Source organism: Danio aesculapii, chromosome 14 (assembly GCF_903798145.1).
Source record: "Danio aesculapii chromosome 14, fDanAes4.1, whole genome shotgun sequence".
In the NCBI taxonomy this organism is placed as follows: Eukaryota; Metazoa; Chordata; class Actinopteri; order Cypriniformes; family Danionidae; genus Danio; species Danio aesculapii.
Window position 1 is genome coordinate 20,600,111 of NC_079448.1, and position 21,845 is coordinate 20,621,955.

General features: G+C 37.5%; 1 protein-coding gene across 1 annotated transcript; it reads right to left on the minus strand.

Annotated features, from left to right (window-relative positions):
* Nucleotides 1-14,721: 14,721 nt before the first annotated feature.
* Nucleotides 14,722-17,082, minus strand: LOC130241019 (uncharacterized). The gene is made up of 7 exons (XM_056472730.1): nt 16,791-17,082; nt 16,573-16,690; nt 16,391-16,482; nt 16,156-16,270; nt 15,777-16,049; nt 15,500-15,676; nt 14,722-15,128 (listed from the first exon to the last, which is right to left on the minus strand). The coding sequence occupies exons 1-7, from the start codon at nt 16,920-16,922 to the stop codon at nt 14,929-14,931; spliced, it is 1,107 nt and encodes a 368-aa protein (XP_056328705.1). The 5' UTR covers nt 16,923-17,082; the 3' UTR covers nt 14,722-14,928.
* Between the last annotated feature and the right edge of the window lie 4,763 nt (nt 17,083-21,845).

Consider the following 21,845-nt stretch of genomic DNA (forward strand, 5'->3'; position numbering starts at 1 on the left):
TTGGGTTTAGGGTTGGGGTGGGAGTAGACCTTAATAAAATACAATAAATGTGAAATTTAATAAATAACAGAAATAATTCTCATTAACTTCTGGCCGCAATCGTATCCGATCTAGCAACAACCGTGGTGTTTGGACAGTGGAACTAATGTTGGGGTGATTGAGGGGGGAGCAAATTTAGCGGAACACTTCTGGATTTCTAGAGCAGTGTTTCCCAACCCTGTTCCTGGAGGCACACCAACAGTACATATTTTGTATGTCTCCCTTATCTGACCCATTCGTGTCAGGTTTTGGGGTCTTTTCTAATGTTCTGCTGAGTTGATTCAGGTGTGTTTGATTAGGGAGAGGATGAAAATGTGTACTGTTGGTGTGCCTTCAGGAACAGGGTTGGGAAACACTGTTCTAGAGAGTGCGCATGTGCTGAAATTGTCAGTCTGACGTTCTGCAATGCTGACGAGCACATGGTTCTCCGTTCTCCTCTATACACTATGGTATGAGCACTATATTGAGAAATACGAGTATGTTCTGCTTGACAACAATGATATGTGTCGATAACGATGGATTGTTGTAAATTAAGTTTGATGTGTTGAGTTTTAAAGCTTGATTTATCCAAAAAATTCATGCAGCTAACTGTTTAACATTATGCTCGGTTTTACTTAGTGTGTGTGGTGAAGAGAGAGAAGTTAATGTCCAGTTGCTCCACTGTTGTTTATTAATTTGTTTCAGGTATGTTAATTAATTTTGCTCATAAAGATAAAAAAGAAAAGGTTTACAGTTAATTGTAAATGTTTTGTTTAATCAAAAGTTTTATATAAATTTTTATATATGTATATTTATTTTCATCGTTGTCCTTTTTATATGCATTTAATTTGATATTGTATTTTCTAAGATAAGTGAGTCTGATGTTTTGCAATGCTGACGAGCACACGGCTCTCCGTCTCTTACCTATACACATTGTGTGTGTGTTGGAGAAAGAGAGAGAAAAGTTGATGTCCAGTTGCTTCACTGCTGTTTAATAATTATTTTCAGAATAAAGTTTCATCTCTGAAGTGGTCATGGGTTTTGTGAAGTAGGTCCATGCTACATAAATTTGGTGATGTGACCCGGGTTTCATCAGATCTGCTGGAGCTGATCGCTGGGATTCGCAACGTGGTAACACAACGCTCGATACTGGAGTCTGAAGAATTTTCTGTGACATTTTGGTAGCAGTTTGGACACTATTGACAGTAACTTAACAGTTTTACATCACACACTACACTTGGGACTACATGGGACTTTAATTTTTTTTTCCTTAATTTTCTTTTCATGTGTTTTACTGTTTCTTTCTGTGAAGTGTGAAGTTGCTGTGAATTTAATTATTTGTATACAAACTGCTTTATTTAATTTTCACAATACGGCTGTGTGGCGAGTATACTGATGCAATGTCGCCATGGTCCCAAATTCATCCCAGCTGCCTTCTCATCACAGCAGATCAACCAATGCTGAGAGTCATCAAGAGACACAGATATAAGCAGCGTCTGAACAACCAAGTGTGAGCTTCATTTTCTCCGAATGACTCCAGCGCTAACCTCTGTGTCTCTCTCTTTCACCCAGCGGACTCAAGCAGCTAACCTGTTGAACCACCGCCCAACCCAGCACGGCCCCACTCTCTATCCCTGGAGCACCTGCATGCTTCCTGGCCAGAGGAGCACCGTCACACCCCTATTCACCTTGCACTCTACCTGTAAATAAAACACCCTCCGGGGAAAAGTCTGTACCACAACCCTCTGTGTGAGTGTTTTCCCTCTAACTCGCCACAGGCTGGTAGAGGATGGAGTGAGGATCTGATAACACCACACATCGGCAAAGGTCAGGGTATGATGGGGGTAGGTGAACCTGCTGTTGGCAGACCAAATGTGTTGGTTTATGACTCTGAGACCATTGCAGTCAGGTCCCATGCAGATGAGGTTAGTAAACCAACTTCCTCTACCCCTGAAAATGCTAGTGCTGAAAATGTCATGCAGCAACTGCACGATCTTATTCGAGAGCTCGGAAATCTGATGTGCTAGATGTGTGTGGGACGATTCAATTGTTGTGCGGTTAACTGATCAAAGCCCTGCATTGTGCATGTGTCGTTCGAGCAACAAAATTCTAAACAGATGCTTTCACCTATGAGTCTTGATTTATCCAAGGTTAATCTCATAGTGAAGACTGATGTTTAAGAACCACCAGTTTTTAGAGGGGATGGTAGCAATAAATGCACCATCATGGAGTGGATTGAACAAATGAAAGTGTATTTAAGCAAAAAAGACTATGAAAAACCTGATCACGTACCTGAGGCCATTGATGAGTACAAGAGAGACTGTAAGTCTTGTAACCCAGCCCTGCCTGTACCTAAAGTTGTTGTAAATCAAGGTGTAGTTGCTGAGAAAACAGTGGGATCCCAGGCAGCAGTAGGAAGTGAAAGTGTGGGCGTTACTTCAGCAGTGTGCGTTGCGAACACCAATGCTAAAGCTAGTCAATGATACAGGTACTCTGGAGCGAGTGCTGAAAATGTTGGAGAGGGTACTAGAACGTACAGCCTTACCTGTTTCAGAACCGAATCCTTGTGTGCCTCAATGGTATCGAGCTTCCCCATGTGAAGTCTGTGGCGATTGTTCTCATTCAACTCGCGCTCATTGTATGACAGAGAGAAGAGGCCTTGCTTGTCTTAAAATCGGGCATCAACGGAAAGCATGTCACAAGGTTGCAGGTCAGACTGCACCCCGGGCCCCTGATGTAAATAATCAGGGAAACTAGCCCACTTGCATCGAAGAGGGTATGATGTGAGTGAGGCTAGTCAGCCCCTCACCTGCGAAGATGACCCAATGTTCATCTATAGTAATCACTGTCAGGTTGAGTCAGGTGACAGTACCATTTTGTTCCAGAAAAAAATCAAAAGTGGAAAAAGCTCACAGTTTGTTCTATACTGATGTTTTGTTAAATTATGCAGTCACCTGCCAAGGCCTTTTAGACAGTGGTTCAATGGCATGCACAATTAATAAAGAGACAGAATGCATCCTGCTAGATGTGTGTGGGACCCTCGAGCCTGATGACCACCATACCAATATTTTACTTGTCAGTTGAGGTGGTGTTCAGGTGAGGCCCAAACGCATCTACCAGTTGAAAATGGTTGTGTATGGACATTCAATGAGTGTGCCTACCTTGGTCGTGCTAGGAAAGAAGGATCAGTTGATTGTTGGCACAAACATCATTAAGCGTGTCCTCAGTCAAATAAAGAAATCCCAGATTTATTGGCATGTGATGAGTCCATAGATTTTTAAGTCTGGTCATGATAGTTGGGAGGGTGGTAGCATTCCAAGTGTTGTTGGCACCATTAAGCTTGCTCGTGCTGTCACTCTCTTACCTCAACAGGAGCACCTAATCTGGGGTAAACTGCGAACCAGTTCTACCATTTTTGTGGGGAGTACTGTTCTGATTGAACCTTCTAGCATGCAAACCCAAAGTAAAAAAGCTGTTCTAATCGGACGATCCTTAGTCACTTTACCGGGCGATAGGTGGTTACCGCTTAAGGTAACGCTAAAATAGCAGATGCATTTCCTATTTTAGCAGTTGAGGACTTGGATTTCCAAGCCGGGCAAGATCATGCGGAAGCTGTAAGTACTCAGAGCCAGTCTTTCATCTCTAGTGCAGTTGTTAGGGCTAGTTCTCTCCAAGGTATTCGTAATGAGCTGCAGGAACTTGGTTTGAGCGATCTTGACATAGAGTCCTGTGAAGTAAGTCTGTACTGGAAAAAACAACTTCTCAAGTTAGTTGGGAGATACCAAGATGTATTTTCTAAACATAAACTAGACTGCGGCAATGATCTTACCTCCGGCTTTTATAATATCGGGATGGCAGAGGAAGACAAAAAGTTTATGGCCTTCACAACAACAATGGGTCTGTATGAGTTCAACTGGTTACCACAAGGGTTATGCAATAGTCCCGCCAGTTTTATGTGATTAATGATGAATATATTCGGTGACCAAAACTTTTTGTCTTTGCTCTGTTATCTAGACGATTTACTGGTATACGCCCCAGACGAGGGAGAGGGTATTTAGAGACTTGAGATGTATTCGGTAGACTCAGGGAACATGGGTTGAAATTAGCGCCAAAAAAGTGTCATTTTCTCCGGAGAAGTGTGCGGTTCTTGGGGCACGTCATCAACAGCTCTGGGGTAGCCACTGACCCAGACAAAGTGAGTGCTATCATGGAGTCATGGAGTCTGACTTAGTGAGGACGGGATAACTCCATCCCAAAGGAAGATTAAATCATTCCTTGGGATGGTATTATACTATCAGAGGTTTATCTAGGACTGTTCTGCCATAGCGAAGCCACTTTTTGCTTTTACTACCGCCCCAAGAGGTAAGAAACCTCCAGGCAAGGGCGTTGCAGCCTTTAAAAAGCTGAGTCCTGATGATTGGAAAGAGGAGCACAGTAAGGTGTTCCAGCAGTTGAAAACTGCTCTGATAAACTCTGTGATATTACCACATCCTGATTTCAGTCGCCCATTTATTCTGTCTACAGATGCGTCTACTGATGGTTTAGGTGCTGCTTTGTGACAAGTTGCAGAGGGTAAGACTAAGGCCCGGCCAATTGCTTTTGCGAGTAAGTCTCTTACGCGTGCCCAAGCAAAATACCCTGCTTACCGCTTAGAGTTATTGGCTTTAAAATGGTCTGTTTGCGACAACTTCAGCCACTGGCTGAAGGGGCAAGAGTTTGTTGTATAGACTGACAACAATCCATTAACTTGCATTCTTACGAAGCCTAAACTTGATACGTGTGAGCAGAGGTGGGTTTCAAAAATGGCTCCTTAACAGTTCAGTATCAAGTACATACTGGGCAGTAAGAATGTAGTGGCCGATGCCTTAAGCCGTCAACCCTTTGTTCAAAACCAACACGTTCTCACTCCCAACTCGTCATATTTTGATGCTTGGTCAAGAACCCTTAGCGTCAGATTTTGACAAACAGGGTACCCCTTCTGCGTCATATTTAGACGTGCAGAGATTCCCTATAGAATCTGTACAGGAGCCTGAGGCGTTGAAATTTGACGGGTTAGGTATATTAAGGACGGGTCATAACTACGATAAATAGGCATAAAAAACAACAGGCTACAACAAATAAGTTATCGCAGGACTAGTCAGATGTCGGCCATCAGGTCTATCTATTCTACTGATTTTTATTTTATTTAAAAAATCACTCGCTGTAACCCCTTCAGCGTCATATTTAGACGTGCAGGGATTCCCTGTAGAATCTGTACAGGAGCCTGAGGCGTTGAAATTTGACGGGTTCGGTATATTAAGGACGGGTCATAACTACGACAAATCGGCATAAAAAAAAAAAAAGAACAGGCTACAATTAGTATATCATGGCAAGGCTTGTCAGTTGGTGGCCATCAGGTCATGTTTATCTAGCTCTTCTACTGATTTTTTTATTTAAAAAATCACTGGCTGTACCCCTTCAGCGTCATATTTAGACGTGCGGGGATTCCCTGAGGCGTTGAAATTCGACGTTATAACTACGTTAAATCGGCATAAAAAAAGAACAGGCTACAGTAAATAAGCTATGGCTGGGCTAGTCAGTTGTTGGCCATCAGGTCATGTTTATCTAGCTCTTCTACTGATTTTTTTTATTTAAAAAATCACTGGCTGTACCCCTTCAGCGTCATATTTAGACGTGCGGGGATTCCCTGAGGCGCTTAAATTTGACGTGTTAGGGACGGGTCATAACTACGATAAATCGGCATAAAAAAAGAACAGGCTACAATAAATACGTTATGGCTGGGCTAGTCAGTTGGCCATCAGGTTTATCTAGATCTTCTACTAGTTTTTTTTTTTTTTTTTTTTTTAATCACTGGCTGTACCCCTTCAGCGTCATATTTAGACGTGTGGGGATTCCCTGAGGCGTTGAAATTCGACGTGTTAGGGATGGGTCATAACTACGATAAATAGGCATAAAAAAAATAACAGGCTACAATATATACGTTTTGGCCGGGCTAGTCAGTTGGCGACCATCAGATCATATTTATCTAGCTCTTCTACAAATTTTTTTATTCATTTTAAAAATCACTCGCTGTCTGATATCAAAGTGCTGTCTGTGAAACAGCTTTCAGCGGTGACTTTAACAACGCCCCATGGCACGAGCAACACCAGTAACTTATCCTAAGCACTTCAATTGTTTCCTGGTTTTTATCAGAGGCTTGTTGATATTGATTAGCGTACTGTATGTAATGTGCTGTGATTATATGTTAGGTTAATCAATGATTACTCAGCGCAATGCGATTATTAATTATAAGCATTATTATTTAATTTTTTTGTTTGTTTGTTTATTGGTTGGTTGATTGATTCATTATTTTTATTGTATTTTTATATATCTATTAATAAATCAATCAACCTGTGGCGCTGATGTCACTACATGGCGCGATCCCAAGATCCATTGCGATTTTCCACTCGGTAAGTAGAACACTTAATTGATAAAGATGTGAACAGTTACTTACATTTTCGGGACAAAAACTGTTCAGTCTGGTCAAGAAGTTGTGTTTAGAACTTTTAGAAGTGCAAGGTAGTTGTTTCGTGATGGAGTAAATGACAGCAGATATTAAAAAATATATAATTAGCTGCACAATATGTGTAAGTTAGTATGCTAGCTAAGTTAGCTAATTAAATTCAAGTTTGTTTATTTTTTTCACATGTATTCGTGCAATTTATTATGATTAGGAGATTGTACGATTTTTTATGATGTGTTTTCATACTACAGTAGCTCACTACACTTTAGCCATTTATAAATGTTCAGATGAGGGACAGTGTTGCCAGATTGGTTTGTTTTCTAGTAATTGTGAGAAATCCACACAAAAATAAATAGTAAAAAGACAAATCTTAGCAATGGTACACAATACAAATGTATTCATAGCTATGACAGTACTGGGCCCAATAAGTCATAATGGGGTAAATAAGGTGTTCTTCTCTAAAGAAGGCTACTTTGTTTCGACATTGTAAATTGTTTTCCACATCTGTCATTTGGCACAACAGAGAGATCAAACTTTAACCTGTCCACGCCCATTTTATCACATGTAGTACAACTCAAAACCAATCAATAACTGCCCAATCTGCCAACACTGATGAAAAAGTTCAGGTAAAATTGTAAGAAATTCTGATATATATTTTTTGTTTGTTTTTCTCTTATCAGGTCCTTCAAATTTACCAGCTGATCACTTCTTTATTTAACTCGACCCACACACAGACACACACACACACACACACACACACACACACACACACAAAAGAAAGGCACTTTTAAGAGCCACATCTGTCATTTTTACTTGTCTCTCTGTAGATTGCTCTCTCTCTCTCTCTCTCTCTCTCTCTCCCTCTCTCTCTCTCTCTCTCTTTCTCTCAATAAGTCTTAATCTGTCTGTTTTGTTGTTTTTTGTTTTGTTTTTGCTGTATATTTTTATTTTTATTTTCAAGTTATGACAAGGCCCAAATTTAGGCCCTGCCCATCTTGCCAGACTCCCAATCAGGCAAGCAGAAAAACCTGCATTGTCTGCTTTGGAAGTCTGTCCAATAAACAAAAATTAAAAGACAAAGTGGTGTCACTGGACAGTGAGTGGGGTAAATCTGTCATGAAAAGCAGAAATGTTGGCCGCATAATTGATTCTGCCCGTATGGCAGTAAGTAAAAAAAAAAAAAAGAATTTTTCATAAGTGTTATTTGAAGTGTAACTGTAAGCACATGTTTGTCACATATCACAGTACCAGTGTGATGTGGCCTTTATATGTTTATTGGAAATTGAACTTTGATCATATAAAATACAAGCTGTGGTAAGGCTTTTTCTCAAATCATCTTTACAAAAAAGATTAAGGCTCATTTTCTTACATTGCACTCTTTAAATTACCTTAAAAAATCGCTTAATACAGTACCTATGTATCTAATATTTTAGTGGGTTTAACTAATGTGTAGTAACTTCTTTTGTTAATTTCAGGTGCGGAAACTTGAGGCAGTGGGTTACAAGCCCATTTTATTTATAGGAAAAAAAGAAAAGAAAAAATCAAATAAGTGGGTTGCAGACATCATAACCCATCTGCACCCCACTCCTATCACAAGAAATTTTTTGGAGAAGATGCAAAGGGCTTACAAATTTATCTTGACTAAGAGTAAGAGCAAGATTTTTGTACATTTTTGTTTAATTTTGTTTTTTTGTTTTTTTTTATTTAAATAAATGTACAATGACATCCCCATAGCAGAGCAGCACAGCAGCCCCAGTCAGGAGCAAAGCAACAGTTCCATTATGGAGCAGTCAGAGAGCCTCACCGTGGAGCAGCCGGAGAGCCACACCGTGGAGCAGCCGGAGAGCCACACTATGGAGCATTCGGAGAGCCTCACTGTGGAGCAGCCAGAGAGCCACACCGTGGAGCATTCAGAGAGCCTCCCTGTGGAGCAGCCGGAGAGCCTCACTGTGGAGCAGCCGGAGAGCCTCACTGTCGAGCAGTCGGAGAGCCACACTATGGAGCAGCCAGAGAGCAACACCGTGGAGCGGCCAGAGAGCCTCACCGTGGAGCAGTCAGACACAAAGGAGTCTGAGACTTTATTTATACTCAACCTGGTTCCTCTCTCTTCCCCACGCTCTACAACTTCTCTCTCTCCTTCCTCCTCTACTGTTGTTCTTCCTTCATACTCTTCTCCTCCTCCACATCCACTGCCATGCTCTAAGTCTTTGCGACACAGGAAAAAGAAAAGGACGACACCAGCCCCTTCGGCCACCGCTGTCTCTTCTTTATCTCTTATGACCACTGATCTCTCCCTTCCACAGTCTTGTCCTCTACCTGCTGCTTCTATCATCTCCCAGTCCTTGAGTCAGGAGGGGCCATATGTGAAGAAGAGAAGAAAAGGTAAGTTTTGTTTTTTAGTGATAAACCTTAATCCACACTATTAATGAATTTGATTTCAGATGAAGTTGACTTCAGGCAAATTACATTTATCTGGGTTATCAGGTCATTGCCAATAAACAATAAGTTGTTCTTAACTTGTTTAACTGTGTTTAAGTGGCCAGTGTCCAAGGGCTGTGGTAATGTCAATCGTTATTTTAAAGGGGTCATCGGATGCAAAACAAACTTTTTCATGTTGTTCGAACATTAATGTATGTTGGCAGTTTAAAAACACAACCGCCCTCAAATGAAAATTCACCCAGTGGTATTTGTTTAATCTTTAAAAGTAGTATCTGACTCCAATCATATGCATCTATGTTCATGTGAATTGTTCCTGATACAGCTTCACTCACAGCAAAATTTAGTATTAGTTTTTTTTATGCATCTTTGCAAACGTCCTTTCCTAATAATGTGCTCGTTGGCAAGTTTCATCACTAAATGCGGCTAAACGAAGCTAAAGTAAACATTGGGACTCATTATACCAGGCAGAGTGGGGCGGGGCAAGCACAGCTAATTTGCATTTACAGGGACCTTGCTGTAAAATGAGTTGATATTTTGCAAAGCTGATTTTGACTGGGTAAAAGTGTGTTTTTTTACACTACTATTGAGAATTTTTTAACCAAAATATATTATAAACTTTAAATTAAAACCCTCAAAAAGAAACATATGAACTTGTGGAAAATGGGCATGCGATGACCTCTTTAAGCTAGGAGGGCTTTTGGAAACCCAGCACAGTATATTTTGCTTGATTGACAATAAGCAGGGACAAAGTGGGACCACAGTTCACCTCACAAGTAAAATGATAACTATTAACTGGAGATTTAACTACAAAGCTTGACATTTGTTGCTTAATAATCTTTCCTTGTCTTTTAATCATTTAGGTTGCCGAAAATGTAGTAGGCAGAAGTCCTTCCTATTTGATAAAATAACAGGGGAAAGAATGAATGAGGTAAAATGTCTTTTATTAGGCTTCTTGCTTGTCTCAGTGACTAATTCTGGTGATTGCTTACTAATAATTACTTTGTGTGTGTGTGTGTGCGTGTGCGTGTGCACGTGCGTGCGTGTGTGTGTGTGTAGGGAAAAGCAGAATTGAAAGTCCACTGGTTGCCTTGCACTGTGTGGTAAGTCATGTTTTATTAACTATTTAATACCATTGCAATGTCTATTCCATGACCAATTTGATGTAGACAAAGTTCAAATGGTCTCTTGCAAGCAGCATAGAAGTTCATTTTATTAATGTCTGTGGCAAGAGAAAGCTCCCTGGTCATGTAATTGATCCTGGTAGGAAATCATCCTCTGAAGTAGTCTGTAGAAAACTGATACAATGTTTTGCTAGGACATGGGCGGCGGTCAGTTATCTGGACTAAAAACTAAAGTGTGACTAAATTCCAAGTTCTTGAAAGAATATTCCATTATTTTGGATACAGATAAGAGAAAGTTCTACCTCCTTGTGTAAATTTAGATATCTAGTTATTTGTAACAGTCCAGAATTTATGAATTGGAAGTGGATACAATGGATTGTGGGAGCTTGGACAAATCAGTGCTTTCTAATTCATACAATTTTAAAAGTAGTTGAAAGGCAGCCAGTGTATTAAAAATAAAATGGAGCTGATGTGATAATTTTTTGTTAAGTACTTAAGCTGCTACTAAATATACACAACTAGCTGAAGCTTATTTATTGAGCAAGACATTGACCTAGGGCATTACCAATAATTTGATACAGTAGAAGTGACCTTAGTGAAAAATAAATATACTAAAATATATTTACAATATATTTATTTCATGCTAAGTATACTATAAATAAATTTACTTATTAATTACTTAATCAAAAATACTCTGTAACATTTAGAATATCTACCTGGTATATTTAAAGCCTATTAAATTGGAACAAATCATTTTGTACTTAATGCACTTTAATTGTGCAGAAGTAGTACTGAAGTATAAAAGATGCAGAAGTAGTACTAAAGATATACTTGGATATATTTGACTGTGCTAAAGTGCAACTATTGCAAGTAAACGTTATTCACACTTTAAATATGATCATATAATTCTAATCATTAGTGACATTAAACTCATTTTGGGTACTATTAAGAAATGTGCTTTGTGCACAAGTAGTACTCTATATAAAATTTAATTATTTTTTATATCAGTAAGTTTTGAGTGATATGTCAGTAAATATGTTAATAGATTTAAACTATACTTAGTGTAAAATAATTGCATTTTAAATCTATTACATTTTTACTAGGGGAATCATGTATGCATAACATAATTTGTCAGCATCTGAAACACAAAATTTGGATGGAGAATGTTGTTCTACATGTGATTTGCATCTTATTTTTGAACAACGAAGATGGAAACAGTGACAGTATTGGTGATAAAATGCATGGAAGATTAGGGCAGTGAGAAAAGAAAAGCAGTACTGAATATGAAGAGGAGCACAATGATGAATGGCAGTGGAAGCAAGATGCAGCCACTATCCTGATCCCTTAGTCTGTAGAACTGCCATATTTGCTTGTAATACAACATAAAAACATGCAGAGATTTTAAAACATAGACAGCATTCTGCAAGTCATAGCCCCTTTCTAACTAATCCAACTGTGTTTTTTAAACAGTAAAGTAGCCAGGGTTAATGTCACGTTAACAATTATCAATACATGCCATTGAACTCTCCAAATTAAAGCCAACAATGACCCTGATTTTTGTTTTGTCTCCTAATGATATATGCACTTATGATATTTTACAGCGGCAAAACTTGGGATGACACATGGGAGCCTGCCAGGGAGTTCCAACATTTTTTGACCGCGTCTCCACACCCCAACCAGCTTTGAGAACTTCAACTGTTTTGTCGTTGTTGTTGTTGTTGTTGTTGGTCTTGGTCTTGTTTTGCTTGCTGTTCTCCATTAAAGTTTTTGCACAGTGCTGACTATCTTCTATTATTTTTTAAAAACTTGTTGTTTTAAACATCTTTTGAATTTGTCAAGAACTGCTTAACAGCCAGGTAGTGTAACATGGAGAGGACATACTACAAGTATGTTGTTTCTAAATTATTTTAAAGACATTATTTTTAAACATTTGTACAGTGCAGTTTTGGCATAGGTGAGTTTACATGAACTGTCTGTTATGCTAAGCATGAAAAATACCACAACATGAATATAGTAATATATGTAGTGTTACATATTTCATATATACATATTTATTTTCATGTAGCCTAAAATAGAATAAGTTTATTATTAAGATTGATTGTTTAAATTGTTATATTTCTAAAATTGATTGCTTTTATTTGCAAACAATTTTATACTGAACAGTTTTTTTTGTGTATTTAATTTCAAGTATCTAGCTGATAGAGTAAACTGTACTAAGCACTACATTTAGATTTTGAACTATTGATACATTTCGGAAAATAAGTGCATATATATATATATATATATATATATATATATATATATATATATATATATATATATATATATATATATGTACACACACACACACATACAGTATATATACACTGCTCCAAAAATTAAGGGAAAACAACATAATGTTACTTAAAATGCATTGCTATAAGCAGAAATTAAATGTTTTGAAATAGTTTAGAATTTATTCCTCATACAGTATACAGCTGTCAAAATTAGTTACTCTGGTTCATGCAATGTAAATAGGCCTTTGCTTTGGAAAAAAAAAGATTCACTTATCTTTAATCAATAATCTAATCTACATCAGGTTAGACACAGATAGGAATTAATAACTGTGAAACTTTATTTTTAATGAGAAGAAAGAAATATTTATTCTTATATATAGTTATAACCCACCTTCAGCCGGAAGATCCCGTAATTACCATATTTGGAAGTAAGTGTGACGTGAATTTTGACAAGCTGTGGCTGGACTAACTTTTAGGTCAAAATACAAGATGTTTCATTTTGTAAACTTCGTTTTACTGTCATTATCACTTAAGTAATACTCCCACTGAACAATGAGGTATTGCTGTTTTGCAAGAAATTACCCATTTACCGAGATCCTAACCCTAACGCTACAGCGTAAGTACACACTTCAATGAACTACAAAATACAGCGCCATGTTTTCCCGTCCCATCGATAAAGAGCAAAAGGCTTATGGGTAATGTAGTTTAAAAATCTTTTAGTAAATAAATAAAGTAAATACTATATTCCATCAACAAAGTTGTATCTTAATATGTTTATTGTACAAGCCTTTATAATATATTTGAGAACCAAGGTGAAATGTGGTATTTTACTAAGAACACTTTTTAAAACAGATTTTTACAAACTTTCTGGGTCTCTGAAAAAACTGTTTCCAACATTATTTATTAAACACATTATAATTTGTTGTCCTTTTGATTTTCTCTTTGGTATGTTAATTACACTTGAAGTTACAGCCATTTGAAATGTGCTGTCTTGTAACTCTAACAGGAGGCTCTACTGGTCCCCTGGGGGTGGAAGGGCAATAAAACCAGCACAGATGTATTCCTTTTACCGTGGGCAACAAACTGTTGTCACATTTATGCCTAAACATTTATTTATATTTCAGCCCCTTTCTATATTTACAACATGCTTGTTTTAGCTTTTGATTGTACTGTGAGGCTCTGAATACAGAAATACAGTTAAAATTTACACAAATATGTTAAAGTAACATGTCTAGCCAACATGTTTATTATTTATGTATATATTTCATTCTTTCTTTCTTTTTTCCTTTACCAAAATGATTTTGAATGAACTTGCATTGAGTGTTGGGAAATAGTGATTCCTCCTTACCATAATGGTTTTCTTTGTCTTGCTTGTCTCTGTCTCTATATTCTGCTTATTCTATAAACAAGTTTCAATTGTTACCCCACAGTAATAAAGGGACTAATAAAGGGATTACTCATAAAACTCATGATTATTTAGTCTTGTAGTTGGTTAAGGTGGACCTTGAACTGTTTTGTAAACATCTACTGTATCTAATGATTATTTTCAATATGAGCTACTCTGCTAATTATTTTCTTCATCACTCAACCGATTGTTTGGTTTGTATTATAAACGTAGTGAGAATTATACATTACCCAAAAATAATACAGTTTCAGATGCTGTTTAAAACCTAAACATGATTAAAAATTTGGAGCAACTAAAAATAAAAAAAAGCAATTTTCTAAGCTGGAACTATGTAATGTTTTTACATTAAAATTATCAACAAACTTGATCAACTTATGATCAACAAATTAGTTGCCAAATATTTTTTTTGGCCAATTGACTGCTTGTTTTGGCTGTACTTATACTGTAAGTATGAACTACTGGGTAGTTTTATCTATACCAAAAATGTCATATTTTATAAGCTCTTCATGTGCTGTCAAGTTCAGTAAAAAAAAATTCTCTTTTAACTGCAGCCTAGTACAATTAAAAAGTGACAAACAAATCACAGAGAAAGCAAGTGGCTCAAATCTATACTCTAGAACAGTATAGTACTTAGCCTTACAATAATGCACTTAATTTCCACCACTGACTGGTTGTAGAGGCATGCATGTATACATTTCTATGTATGTAAAAAAAAAAGACAAAATACGTTTTAAGGAGATGAAAAGCATATTTTATTACACTCTTTAGAATCAGGGTTTTAGGTCAAGGCCACGGTCAAGAAAAAAAAGGGGTCACTGTTGATTATAGGGTGACGCGGTGGCGCAGTAGGTAGAGCTGTTGCCTCACTCGCTGGTTCGAGTCCCGGTTGGAGTGGAGTTTGCATGTTTCCATGTTTGCTGGTTTCCCCACACAGTCAAAAGACATGCAGTATAGGTGAATTGGGTAAGGTAAAAAAATTTGTCCATAGTGTATGTGTGTGTGTGAATGTAAGAGTGTATGAGTGTTTCCCAGTGATGGGTTGCAGCTGAAAAGGCATCCGCTGCGTAAAACATATGCTGGATAAGATGGCGGTTCATTCTGCTGTGGCGACACCTGATTAATAAAGGGACTAAGCCAAAAAGAAAAGAATGAATGAATGAATGTTGATTACAGTTCGTCACCAGAAATTTCGAAGTCACTGTCACTGTCATCAGCTGATGACAGGTTTAAGAAGTTCTCTGCTCCAGACAAAACTTTCAGGTAACACTCTCTTGCTTGCACCCGCATAGCTCTGATTTTATGCAGCTTTCTGTGGATGATGCTCTGCAGACCTTTTAAACCCTCTTCACTGAGGCCACATTGCGAATCTAGAAAGTACAAAAATATAACAAAAATACATTAGGCCTCTCTTAAAAACCTTCATCATTGTTGTGTATGTTTATTAGGGCTGCCCCCTAATAGTAACGCAAAAATGTAAGTCTGTTAGAAAAGTCATAGTTGGACTTAATTGGATTGACTGTGTAGTTGTAGAAAAACAAACAAACAAACAAACAAACAAACAAGCAAACAAACAAACTCCACAGAACATGGTGATGGTTGGTCCCTGTAATTATTAGATAGTAATTACATATAAGTGCAATTAAGGCTTACACAGCTACAGCCACTCAATTTTCCAGAAAAATATTTGGTCAGAGGCAACACTATGTTTATGTTTGTGCCATATATTACAAATACATACTTTTCAGTGTCTCAGAGGCAAACAAGCAGGACAGTTCTCTGAGGGTCTCAGCACGTGTTGAAAGATATTTCCAATGGTGGTCCATCTCTGCAACAAGAATCTTCTGCTCCTCCTGAAGACGTCTTACTGACATGATAATGTCAAATGCCTTTCTTTTTGTCCTTAGGTCAACAGAGTCTAGAATGCATGAGAAAAATTATGACAAACTGACATTTAAGGCATTGTGAGTGATGCGTGTAAGTGTAAAAATGCGTATGTATACGAATTGTGTACATACCACTGTGTGGCAGCTGCCATGGCCAAGCTGTCTCACCAGACAAAATGGTTTCCAAGCACAGAGTGTCTGTGTTTGGAACCATTCTGTTGTATTTTTCTACAACTGATGTCAGAATCGCCTTTTCCTCCCTTATCTTGCGGCGGATCCTGGCACGACCTTTGTTGCCATCTGTATCTTTATAGAGACGCTGTGAACGCCTCTTGACACTTGCCACCAGCACCTCAATTCGGCTGGCCAAGGCATCAACATCATTTGTGGCTGTTGTTGTTGTTGCTAAGAAGAAATATGTGGGACAAAATTACAATAACAGTAACAATTTAACAATTACAAATATTCACAACTAAATGTATTACTAGAAATATATAAATACTAGTCTCACCGTCTGCCCACTCCTTTACATCATTGACCCAATCTTCCAACTGGCTCTCTGTTACTGCCAGTTCGACTTTTAGGGATTCCAGGTTTTGCACCTGGCTTTGTAAAGCTTTTGTGGTCTGCAATGAAAAGTAATCACAGATAGGACAAAAACAAGAACCAAATGTTTAATGCACAGCTTCAAACTCTAATAACATACATTACTGAACATCTAAAACAAATTCTACAGATGTCATTACTTTCTGATATCGACGGGTCAGTGTGGTGGCCAAATTGTTGAACTTTTGCTGATTCCAGCGCATGGCCATGAGAGTCAGCATGTCTGTGCGTCCTGCAAACACAGAAAATATCATGTGACTATATTAACCCTATATATTATGTAATAATGTAACTAGTGAAGTACTGTATGTGGTCATTTTACCTGCTTTGGACATGTGTTTTGTGGTCACTGCAATCCTAGAGAGAAATGCATTGCACTGTTCCACCTCCTCCCCTAGTGTTAAACCAGCACCATCCTGATATGCCCCACTCCATTTCACCTGATTAGTAGTGATAAAAAAAATTAAATAATGCTGAGAAAGATTTCACATTCATTTGCAGATGCCAAGTTTTGATAATCACAAAGCAAAGTTCACCTACCTCGCATTTAAAATCATGAGCTTTGGCATGGAAAACTGAAAGGAAGGGCTTCATGTTAAGAAGGTGCTGGAGCTCTGGGCAGCTTTTTGCAACTCTTTCGAGGTACGGCCAATATTTGCAGGTCACATCCATACAAAAAAAAGTGATTTGCCTACTGGCCAGTTTTTCTTATAGGTACAGGGGATATGCAAAAATTTCTCCCCTGTACATATTTAAAGCACACAGCAGCACTCCATGCCGACACACCGCAAGCTCCAGTCCCTCCTCATCTACCTTGCTGGCAGATCTTTGAGAGGTCTCCCTGGCTGCTGACCACTCCCCTCCACAAACACCTTTTCCACTGACCTATAATATGCAAAATGGTTAAAGAAAAATAAGATTCTTCTAAACAAACTGTTGAGTAGGAGATAAATGTAGTCCTGTATGCAGTCTAATCATGATTTTAAATGTTTGGATGTCTTGTAAATATAGTCCACAAATCTTGTCACATCTTCATCCTTAGCTATGAAGACGTTTTCAAAGATGGCCTGTTCCTCAGATCTAAAAAAAAATAAATAAAAAAAGAATTATATATATACAAACACATATATATACACACACATACATATACACACACACACATATATATATATATATATATATATATATATATATATATATATATATATATATATATATATATATATATATATATATATATAAAATCTGTTGTAACAGATATAATCTGTTTTACTTAGTGCACATTGAACAGCTATTTTTCTTTATTAATATTGTTTCAACAGTGTAATGTTATACACAGTTTGGAGTACCTAGATGCATTCTTGAAACGGTAATGCTTGTGATTTCCATCTACTGAAACTGCCAGCATTTCTGGGGTGCATGCAGCACAGATGAAGGGCTCTTCCTTGCAGATTTTGTCCACCTCGTATTGCACAGCCTCCCACTCAAAAAAACTTTTCTGAAAACTGTCTGTGGAGATCTTGCCAGTCTATTAGAAGTAAGGAGAACAACGGCTAATAATGTATAACAAATACATTATCATCAAACAGCTTTTCAACCCACAATACAAAAAGATTAACAACACTGTAGGATAACATTTAGTCATTTAGCAGACAAATAAATAAATTAAATACTCACACGACCAAAGCGGACAGTTCGCTAATAATTGTTGGTCATCCAGTCTTTAACATCTTTAATACACTCAGTTAGCTTGGACAGATTCCAGTACATTGGCTTATGTTATTTACTTGAGAGTCAAAACATTTGAGTTGATGTATCCCTGAATATTGGTTGTCCCAGATTCAAGTTATGAATAGTGTTTAAGCCACCGTTTTTTCCAGGTGACAGCAGCAGGCCTAATCAACATTTTGAAACATTTTAGGGTTAGGGTTAGAACATTTTGTTGTACTATGCTCTGGTTAAAAGTGGGTTATATGCTTAAGAGTGTAATATCGTTATAATAGTCCAAATTTGAGAAGTTCAGGGGGAAGAATGCAACAGTGTGAATAATACTTTCATTTTAACTCGTTTTATTTATTTATTTATGAAATTTTTATTTATTTAATTCATGGAAGTAGAAAGTGAAAGCAATTAGCATTATTTTTTATTTGCTATCCTTTAACTGTTTTCTATTATTAGTAATCTCTTCGTTATACTGAAGTCTCATATGTTATGTTATAATGTTATATTTAGGGGTTATGAACTTCGCAATTTTGTTCCTATTGTTTATGGTTAATCAGTGGTGTTTGGATAGCGGAACTAATTTTGGGGTGATGTTTGAGGGGGGAGCAACTTTAGCGGAACACTTCTGGCTTTCTAGAGAGTGTGCATGTGCTGAAATCATCAGTCGGTAGAGTTTGTACGCATGCTCGTGAAACTCTTTCACTCGGAGGCACAGTGTAACCTGGAAGAGGAGTAATCACAGAGGTAGATCACAACTGTGACACAAGGGGAATGGCGAAGGATAGACGGCGTAGCGGGTTCAGCGACAGCTGTGATGTGAATGAAGAGAGTGAAGGTGGGAATTTAGATGATGATGATGATTCAACCAACTTAGATTTGGAAGATTGGTCTCAGGTTGAACATAGATCTCAGAAGCGCAAGAACAGAAGTTCAGACTCTGAGGAGGTCGCAGGAGGAGGATATGGAAGGAGCAAAACAATGAGGATGGAGGATGAGTATAAAGTTATCATGATGTTTTCAAGCATAGGTGAGATGAATAATCCAATGAGATTGACAAAAATGCTCAAAAAAGCTGTTGGGGAAATAAATTCAGCCAGATATTTATCAAACAACCGAGTTCTTGTATTTTGTCTGAACAAAAAACAACAAGAAATGCTGATTAAAATGAAAGAGATAGGAGGAGTCGGAGTTAAATGCCACGTACCAGGCGAGGGAACTGGCATTAAAGGAGTAATAACTGGAGTTCCGTTGTCTTTATCAGACGAGATATTAAGAAATCAGTTAATAAGTGAAAAGGTAACAGATGTGAAAAGGTTGATGCAAAATAGAAGTGGGAAAGGAGAGCCAAGTACAACAGTGATTATAATAATGAATGGGAAGCAACTACCAGATAATGTTAAAATGGGATATATATGTTATCCAGTAAGACCATTCATTAAACCTGCATTAAGATGTTTCAATTGCCAAAGATTGGGTCATGTAGCAGCAGTTTGTAAGGGGAAGCAAAGATGGTGAATGTGGGGATATAGTAGAACCTAAGTGCTGTAACTGTGGAGGTCCTCATAGTGCAGTATATTTAGGATGCAATGCACAAAAACAAGCTGTGGAGGCAATGAAATACAAAACAGAGTGTAATATGTCATATGCCCAAGCTGTAAAGAAAGTTCAAGAAGAACAAAGAAACACGAAGAGCTATCAAGTTATGAATGCAAATGAAAGACCGAATAAATCAATAGAAACACTCAAAACAAAACAGGATGCAGATTTACTCATGGTCAGCAAGGTAAATTTTATAGCATTTATTGCAGAAGTAATCAACTGTACAGCTCAAACTAACAAAAGAACAGAGAAACTAAAAATAATCTAAGAATAACAGAAGTGTCAATTAAGGGGAATTCAGTCTCTACTAGGGCAACCTGAGAGTAATTCAAACCCTCAAGAACCCCCAGACAAGCAAAGGCTAATAAAATAAAATGACATTCAGGATAATACAATGGAATGCCAGGAGTCTAATTGCGAATGGCCAAGAATTTAAGAAGATCATACATAAAATGATAAACGTGCCTGATTTAATATGTATTCAGGAAACGTGGCTTAAATCGCGATTGGATTTTGTCATTCCAGGGTATGTATCTATTAGAAAAGACAGAGCAGGAACATCAGGTGGTGGGTGTGCAACATTTATTAAAAATGGGGTGGCTTATAGGGAAATAAATATAAATTCACAATATGAATGTGTTAAGGTTGAAGTGTGGACAGCACTAGGGAAAGTAACAATAATTAATTATTACAATCCATGTAAACAAATATCATTAGTAGAGCTGAATAATATTTGGAGAAAAGATGAAGGTATAGGGATATGGTGTGGAGATTTTAATGCTCATAGTGTGGTGTGGGGTAGTATGAACACAGACACAAATGGAATGGTGGTAGAAGATTATATGGAAGAAAATTCACTAGTATGCTTAAACGATGGTAGGGGAACAAGATTTAATATTAGAAAACAAGAAAAATCATGTTTAGACTTAACAATAGTATCAGCTGCAATATCTGTTAAATGCGAATGGGAGGTAGTAGAGCAGTCAACAGTAGGGAGTGACCATTTTCCATTTATATGTACAATAGGATTAGAAATGCAAAGGAGTATATTGATAAAACAAAATAGATGGAAATTTGAGAAAGCTGATTGGGGAAAATATAATCAAATATGTGAAAAAAAAGTAAAGCATTACACTACAGAACATGACATTGACAAATGTACAGAGGAATTAAGTTCAATTTTAATCACAACTGCAGAAGAATGTATACCGAAAACTAATGGGAAGAAGGTTGTGCCTTGGTGGAATAACGAATGTAAAAATTCAATAAAAAGTAGAAATAAAGCATTTAGAATGTTGAAAAGAACTTTGACACCAGAAGCTGTAATAGAATATCAGAGGGAGAGAGCAAAGGCAAGAAGAACAATTAAACAAGCAAAAAGGAAATATTGGAGGGAATATTGTGCATCTATTGGAAAGGAAACACAATTAGGGGAAGTATGGAATATGTTAAAAAAGATGATTGGAGTTTATAAAACTAGAAATATACCAGTAATATCAGGAGAAGGGAAAACTGCTATTACTGAAAAGGAGAAGGCAGAGTTAAAGTTAATACCTTTCAGAAAGCTCATAGTAAAGAAAACCTCAGTGAGAATTATAGAAAGAAAAGAAGAGAAATTCTGACTCAACATGAAGACATTTATAATAAAAGACAAAAAGGAGAGGGAGCATTAGATGATGAGTTTAAAATGTGGGAACTTAAAGGGCACACAGGTTACCCCTTTTTTCATATTTAATATAAGTCTTTTGTGTCCCCAGAATGTGTCTGTAAAGTTTCAGCTCAAAACACGCATCAGATTATTTATTATAGCTGTTTGAAGTGTCTATATTATAGCTGGAAAAAAGTTTTTGCTGTTTTTTTTGTGCTGGCCCTTTAAGGCTAGTCCTCCCCGCCCACCGTTCCCACGTGCCTGTCAGCAACCGACACCCTTGGCTGCCTCAGGAAGCAGATCTTATGTAATGTGTGTAAGAAATACTACAGTAAGAACTTTAACAATCAGTATTTGATGCATTTTTTTGTGGATTTGCAACAATGAGTCACACACAATGTCATTACAAAGTTCATGCACACACACAGCAAGGACACAAACACATAGCGCACACACATACACACACACACACACACACACACACACACAAACGTAGTGCAGACATACACACACACACATAGCTCAGACATGCAGACACACAGAGAGAGAGAGAGAGAGAGAGAGAGCGCGTTAAGCTTTGCACTCGTTTTGCACACGTGACATGATACTGGTAATATCCACTGCTG